Raw genomic sequence first — 8,648 nt, forward strand, 5'->3', positions numbered from 1 at the left:
TTTTCTTTTACCTAGACAAGTGAAATGAATTATTTAGAAAATTTTAAAGTTCATTATAATTTGATTGTTATGAGTTTCTGAAATTCCAGTGTAGTCTCTGAAAAGGAAATCTCTTGATATGCAAGCACAAGAGATTACTTACTAAGCAGCAATGTTTTATGGTCAGTGTATTCAGTCTTAAAGATAACTAAACTCTTGAGGTGAATGAACTGATTAGCTAACCATCATTTTTCATATATTGAATCTGCAATAGGAAGACTAAAAGGCTAAAGAGAAAAAGAAAAACTTCAAAGTTTCATCAATAGCCTGTTGGACCTCCCTACAATCTTCTCAAATTCAAATATCAGTGTTGTATAATGAAAAGAATTCTGGCATTTAAGTCTGAAGAGTCTCAGTTCAAAATGTTTCTTAGGGTTGATGTGATCTTGGGCAATTCATTTATCCTCCCTAGGTCTCAATGAGGGCATTAGACTACTTCTGATTATGCTATGAACTTGAGTTCCGTAATCTTGTCCTCAAACCCTATTCCTTTTGCAAATTTTACACCAAGACACAAAGATGAATGAGGCATATACTCCAAAAGAGTACCCCAGCTAGTAGGCCTATCAGGTGAAAGATGGCACCAGTCAAGATGTCTGAATAATTATCACAAATCTCTATTTTCTTTGAGAAAAAGCTTCTTAAAAGTATTCCTGAGAAGAGGCAGTTTTATGGCTACTGACATTGTTGATAAAAATATGAATGATATGTAAAATTACACTATCAACAGTAGCCAGGTATTTCTGGTTATTCAGAGGCAAAGAAAAAGGAGCAAAAGAAGACTACTGAGAGATACAAATAATGGCATTAAAGAGGTACAAAGTTGGAAAAAGGGAAGAGTCCCTGCTCTCAAGGATTTTCCAGGCTGATATGACGTAGAAAGAGTAAAATGTGGCATCAAAGGCCAAACATTCAGACCCCAGTTGTTCTCCCATTTACTACCTTTAGAACATCACTTCCTCTCTCTGGGCCTCCATTTTCCTCACATATAAAATGAGGAAGTAGAACTGGATGATCTCTAAGGTCTCCTCTAGACCTAACTTCATGATCCCATGATACAATTTATGTGTTTACTTGGGTTTTGAAATAATTGTCAATATCTATTTATTGATTGATGAGGGACTCAGGGAATCCTTTTTGAATTAAATTGAGCTTACCTTTCAACAAGAGCTACTTCCGGGTTTAATTTTTGTGACTTCTTCCAAGATATCAACTCATGCTAATAGCAACTGTTCTTTTCTGTCTGAATTGCTACAGGTGTAAGAAAATGTAATGGAAGGAGGCAACTGGACATCTGGGAGAGAGTTTGTTCTGCTGGGGTTTTCAGAATACCCAGAGATGGAATTGTTAATATTTCTTTTGTGTCTGGTGATGTACCTGATAATCCTACTAGGGAATAGTATTATAATTATTCTGACTATCTTGGATTGCCACCTTCACACACCAATGTATTTTTTCCTCAGTAATCTCTCCTTAGATATCTGCTTTACATCTTCTTTTGTCCCCAAAATGCTGATAAATTTCTTCTCAGGGAGAAAAACCATCTCTTTCTCTGGGTGTATTATTCAAATGCATATTTCCCTTGCTATGGGGTCCACAGAGTGTGTATTGCTAGCTACAATGGCCTATGATCAGTACATGGCCATATGTAATCCCCTCAGATACCCTGTAATCATGAACAGAAGATACTATGTACAGCTGGTGCTTACCTCCTGGCTTGTAGGTTTTCTCAACTCAACTATGGAAACAGCCCTTGTAATAGGATTGCCCTTTTGTGAAAAAAAATATAATCAATCATTTTGTTTGTGAAATCTTAGTCATACTAAAACTGGCCTGTGCTGACATCTACTTGAATGAGATTGTTATGCTGATAGACAGCATAACACTTGCATTCTCCCCATTATTGTTAATAATTATCTCCTATATTTTTATTCGTTCTGCCATCCTGAGAATTAACTCTATAGAAGGGAGGAAAAAAGCTTTTTCTACCTGTTCAGCACATTTGACTGTGGTTACTGTGTTTTATGGAACTATCCTCTTCATGTATATGAAGCCCAAGTCCAAAAATTCAATTGCAGACAAATTTATCACATTGTTCTATTCAGTAGTAACCCCCATGCTGAACCCTATCATCTATAGCCTATGGAACAAGGAGGTAAATGCAGCTGTGAAACATGTACTGAAAAGACTACCATTCAAGAGAGGCCTATGAGATGTTTGCCTCTGGTCTTTAGTACTTGTCTCTCAAAATTCTTACATAAACAAGGTAAATGTTGAGTTGATTTTGTATTTAGATGGACTGGACTTTTTTTCTTCTTTGGATTTTTGAAGAAAAGACCTTAAAATGTAAGTAGAACAGAAGTGCTGAAAATGAATTATTACCCTTTAATTTTTATGTGAACTTCTTCTAACATATACTGCCTGAATTTTTGCGAAGTAGATACTTGGAGAAAAATGAATACTTCCCTGACTTTCCTAGGTACCTCTGCCCAAATTCAAAGAGATATGTTGCCTTTATTTAAGGTCACCAAATAATACTTAACCTTTCTTTGAAACTTACCCCAATTTTAGTTGCTCATCACCACCTTCCTAGCTCGCATTCCCCTTTTCCACCATGTCACCATGGTATTTGCACAAGTGGGAAATTCCCCCATTTTATCTTCTGAATGATGTTGAGTTCCCGTTTCATTGCTATGTCCAGGAATAAATTGATATTTTTTCTATTGACTTCTTGACTCCTACAAAGAAAATGAAAGAGACTGAGAGATTTGCAAAACCTAGCCTAGAGAATAAATCCATACTACAGTTGATGGTCCAAGTAAAGATATCAATAGGTCAATAGAAAGTCATACTGAGGTCAAAATTAGATGTTTCCAAGGGCAACTAATTGAGTAGGCTAAGTGAGAATCTATGACCTGAGCCTGAGAGTAAAAGATTCAACATGAGGGAAAAGAAGGAGATGCACCAGAACAAGGCTAAGATAGTAGCACAAAGAGGATAAGTAGAACTGACAGTTTAATTTCTCTCATGTAAGTTGGTGGTCCTACATTAGATTTTCATGGAACTGACATGGTAACAGTGTTCTTTCATCGCTTTTCTATGTCTATTCAACAGTGGGCTCAGACAATCTTCATTAACTGATTAACCCACAATCATTTACTACATGTCTACTATATACCAGACACTGGGGTTGGGTTCTGGAATGCAAAAATATAAAATATTCACATTTTATGGAGCAGAAAACATGTGCATAGAAAAGTATATGCAAAATAAAACTAGTCAATTTATGTGGGTGGGAAATATTAGAAGAGATACTAAAATATTTCACATAGGGATAGAGTTGGAGTAAAATATCAAAAACAAAACTAGGGAATCTAAGATATGGAACTGTGGAGGAAGTGAATTCCAAGTATGATAAATTATGAAGAAATATATATATATATGTATATATATATATACCTGAAAATATGGTAGTTTGAGCAAGACCATGAGGGTGTTTAAAAGTCAAACCTTAAATACTGTATTTCATCATAGCAGTAATAAGGAACCACTGGAGTTTATTGAACAGAAGAGTGACACAATCAGATCTAGTACTTGATGATATCAGTTTGGCAACTATGTAGAGGATGGATTGAAATAGGGAAAGATTTGAGATTATGATTATAAATAGTTCAGGACAGAAATAAAGAGGGTTTTAATTAGGTTGGTGGCCATAGGATAAGAGAGGAGGGGAGAAGAAAGATGTGGAAACGGAATCAGTAAGCCTTAGCACCTGATCAAATATGAAGTGAAGGAGTCAAGAATTTCTCTAGGAGCATGCATCTGTGTACAAATCATAGTCTAGTCATTGATCTTAATATTGTCTTCACTTTCCAGGCCAATCTGGAAGTATTCATTACATCCCTGGATTTCAACATTAAAGATAATAGCCTCTTACTTTAAATTTTGAGATAAGAAAAGGAAACTCAGAGATGTCAAATAACCTGAACAAGTCACATACATAAAATATAACAGCTTCAGGATTCAAACTTCAATTCTCTGATTCCAAATTCAGTGCACTTCCCATTTCTACTTCCCTATCCTTTCCTACAGTTCAACACTCATAATTTAAAGACTACCACACTGTGGTAGGTGACCTAGTAGACAAAGCACTAGGTCTGGAATCAGAAAGATGAGAGTTCAAATGTGACCTCAAATGCTTACTAGTTGTGTGATCAGTACAAATCACTTAGCACCACCCTATGTAAAACTGGTGAAGGAAATGGCAAACCACTCAGTACATTTTTTTCAATAAAATCAAATAGATATTTGTCCACAGAGTCACAAAAAGTTGGACATGACTAAATACCTAACCAACAACACCATGATAAAAAAAAGACCTATGCTTGCTCATAGTAGGTCTGTAGAACTTCATTTAATGAACAAGGAAGATACAGATAAATTTGTATTCGAGGAGATGCAAATAGGATTGAAGGTCCTCTACCCCTTTTGGAGGCTTTAAAAAGGCATAGTAACTTTTAAGAATACTAACTCTTCTATTAGTATGTAAGTGGGTTAAACTACATTTCCAGATACAAGATTATTCCAGTAGACAAGTAACAAGAGATGGAAATGGTTTTAAAATAAAATATAATGGATATATTCCTACTCAACTTTGAATTGAATGGAGGACAATTTTCCAAGGAATTGCCTATATCAAATGAGGAAAGATACAAGGATTTCTTTCTCTTTGTCTCCACAGTCAAGGATTCCTTTCAGGCTTCATCCAGTGTTACTTACCTTTAGTTCATAGGGTTCATCAACTAGGTTTGTGATTTTTGGCTTTGTGGTTCTTCTGGCTCAAATACCATAACCCATCATGGAGGAAGCCTCCAACTTTATCCCTCCCAAACTTGTTCTGGTATTCAAAAGGGTGAGATTCTTCAAATCCGGAGCACAATTCAATGTAATAAGAATAAATCTATGCCTTTAATCAAAGAATTTTATATCAAATAAAGATTAGGTTAATCAGAGAAGAGTAATGCATGATAGATGGGTGGTAAGAGCAACCCATTAATATCCTTACAATATCCATCAAGTGACCTAGAAAACATTGGATAGATTTCTTATCAAGAACGTTTTGGGAGAGCATGGATGAGAATTGTATAGGATGAGAAGGGACATGAGCAGGATGTGATCTGAATTGTTAGAAAAAAATTCAGTATTATACACTCATGCATTCATTTGAGATTTTGAGGAATTTCCAACTCATGGTCTATCTTTCTTAGTTTTATAAATGTTTTTCAGTATTTTTCTTGCTCAATCTAGCATTGGAAGTTTAATTGTATGATAAGGCATATTAAATATAATATTTCTCAAAAAAGAGTAGAAATCATCAAATGAATGTTGATAAGGAAGCCCATTATCTTTACCTTAAAGTTTTCTTATCTCTCAATTATGTGAATCAGTATATAGGCTCTCTCTTCCAATATATGTAATCTACAAATAGTATAAATGCCAAAGTAATTAATAAAAATAATAAGAAAAATATGAGAAAGAAAAAGAATTTAGGAAAAAATTGAGATCTATATAAAAGATTTTATTTGAAATCTCCCTTTAAATTGGAATGAATCTGGTAGTCATCACTCATTGGGTCCAGTCATTCTATCAGCAATCACCATAGTCAATCTAAACATACTACTATACATCTCTCATCACTACATTTTGACTAGAAGAAAATTATTGGTCAGTTCCACTCATGATCAGAAATGTCAATAGGCTACTTTAGACTAGGAGCTAGTCTCATGCCACAGTAGATATCAGTGAGCATGCATACTATATGAAAAGATTTGGCAAGGGACTTATATGTGAAAATGATGACAGTTCTGATTTAGAATGCTCCATATCACCTGGTTATTAGATAGTTAACTAATTAGACAGTTAAGTTTCTACCATGTTACCAGACACTGTAATAAATGCTGAGGAAAAAAAGAAAGACAAAAAAGTTTCTACTCTAAAGGAGTTCCCAATCTAATGGGGTGGGGGAATAACATACAAATATGTACAAACAAGATATATGCAAGATATTTGCAGAATAAAAGAGAGAGAGAGCTGGGAAAGGTTTTTTGATGTAGGTTAGACTGTAGCTAAGATCTAAAGGAATGATCTTTCCTGAAAGAAAGGAAACTAGGATATGGGTATGATTGAGGAGAGAGTTCCAGGAACAACAGAAGATGGAATGAGAGGAAGATCAAGGGAGTTCCTGTCATTGGAATACAAGCATATGGAGGAGGTATAAGAAGACCTGAAGGGAATGAGGAACTTTAAAAGACAAACTGAGAGTTTTAAATTTTGTCTTGTAGGCAATAAGAATATACTACAGTTTGTTGAATGGAAAATGATATAATCAGATTTATGCTTTCAGAAGATCATTTTGAAAACTGAGTGGAGATTGACTAGAATGGTTAAACAAATTAGAGACATTATTCAGCAAACAAATGCGTTGTTCCAACTTTGAGGTGATAAGGGCCAGAACCAGGGAGTGAATGTGTGTCAGAGGAGAAAAAAGTGGTATCCCCTTAAAAGAAAACTTAGAGAAATGTGGGGAATTGGACTGAGTCATCCAGATAATTTTGTCATTCCCTTGCTGTCTGATTTGGCAAAATGAAGTCTGAAGAGCATTCCATTTTGCATATTATTTAATATGTCATCAATTAAAGCAGTATAAGTTTTGTGTAATTAAACTCATGACATTATGCATAAAGCATCCTAAACTTGTTAACTTCCACAAAGTTCCTACATACAACTTTAAATTACTTCAGGGAATACAAAGAATCCCTAAGGAACAGCAGGGCTCAAGGTAGTGGAATGGGAGGGAGTTAAGTTAGCATCTAGAACCAATGGTACCTTTAGAACTTTCCAGGGTCACAGACTGAAATAAACAGTTAGGGTATATGGGGAAAATAATGCTGTTCTCTTCTGTAATTATTGTCATAGACTTAGAATGAAAGGCTGGCAGTATCTTGAAATATTTCTAAATTTTAATTATAAGAATTCAATCATTTGTCCTATAACATGCATTAAATACGATCTAAGGAAGATAGTTACATAAACAAATCTTATTAAAATCATTTGCATCTATATTGAACCCTGGGAAAAATGGAGACAAAGATAAATTTGCTTGATGCTATCTCAAACCACTAAAGTGTTATTAGAGATGTGTTTAGAAAGATGGAATAACCAATTAAGTGACTTGGCATGAACAGAAGAGGAGCTCTGATTCTCATTATGGGAGGTAAATAAAAATTGTTGACTGTAGAATATGGAAGGAAGAATAAAGCTTTGATATAATAGTTAGGGGTAGAAACCAAATTACAAGAAACTACAGCAAGACTGAGTGAAGAGTAACCTGAAGATGGCCCATCTAGAAATTTAACAATAAAGTATGACCATGAGAGAAATTTTCCTTTAAGAAAAAAGCAGGGGGGAAATAAAGAGAATAGTAAGAATAGATTAAAATTAAAAAGAAAAAAAAGAAAAGAAAACCTGAACTTATGTGTAGGGAGGAAGGAATTGGTGAAGGAGCAATCAAACGGTATGGGTATAATTGCTGGGGCAAAATCCTGGGAAAGAATTGGGTCAAGAATAGTGATAGAAAGGTCAGTTTTTATCAAGCAGTTGGAATGACTCTTCCTCAGAAAGAAGGAAATAAAAGAAAACCACATGGACAAATGTTAAGGAGACAAGAAAAATTAAAGAATCTTTAGTGGAAAAGTCTTATCATTACTTTGATCAGAAATAGAAATGGACTTACTGGAAACAGCTAGATGCAATTAATTTCAGTTAAAAAATACCACTATTGATTTGTGTTTAGTTATTTGATTCAGTAGTAACCTGGGAATACATGGTGCTTAATTTAAGACTACTAGATTATAATTTTTCAAAAAAAGTTAAAAGTGTGAAAACCCTGCATTGGTATGTATGAATGAATGGATTAATGTAAAATCAATTGGTGCTATGTACCATGTACTGTACTATATATTTATAGCAAAATGTCTGAGTTCTAGACTTTGAAAGTGTCACTTACTAGTTCTGTAGTCTAAGGCAATTTATTTAATACGCACTGAGTTACATGGAATTTGTAGGGAAAAGAGACGATCTTAGGAGGGTTGCTGAAGATGCAAGAAAATGTCAGTGTGAAGAAATCTGCATTGTATAAATATTCATCTAAAATTCACATTAGCCAATAATCTATCATAAGCTTAGTTTCTTAGATCACTGAGAGTATGTTATCTGCCCATCTTCAAACATTTAAACTAAATCAGAGCCTTATCTCCCACACAGAGTTATTGTGAAAATACCTTGTAAACTATATAGTGTCAGATATAGCTATAAATTTCATTATTCTCAATATTTTTATCTATCCTCATTTGTACTGTCATGTACCTGGAATAATATATCTTCTTCTTTGTGCCAACATTTCTGAATTTTCTTCTTCTACATACGCTATAGCACAGGATGTAATACTGTTGAAGAAATGATTGTATATTATTAGAAATGTAAATCCTTGTCATTTTTAACTTCTGTGAACTGTCTTTCCCTCAATCCTACAGGTATCCAGATGCAATGAC

At 34.4% G+C, this 8,648-nt stretch overlaps 1 protein-coding gene across 1 annotated transcript; it reads left to right on the forward strand.

Moving 5' to 3' along the window:
* The first annotated feature begins 1,311 nt into the window (after positions 1-1,311).
* Positions 1,312-2,251, forward strand: LOC141494773 (olfactory receptor 13C9-like). The gene is given in 2 exon segments (XM_074195967.1): positions 1,312-1,815; positions 1,817-2,251. Coding segments are annotated over 2 exon segments (939 nt in total).
* Positions 2,252-8,648: the final 6,397 nt, after the last annotated feature.

Source organism: Macrotis lagotis, chromosome 8 (assembly GCF_037893015.1).
Source record: "Macrotis lagotis isolate mMagLag1 chromosome 8, bilby.v1.9.chrom.fasta, whole genome shotgun sequence".
In the NCBI taxonomy this organism is placed as follows: domain Eukaryota; kingdom Metazoa; phylum Chordata; class Mammalia; order Peramelemorphia; family Peramelidae; genus Macrotis; species Macrotis lagotis.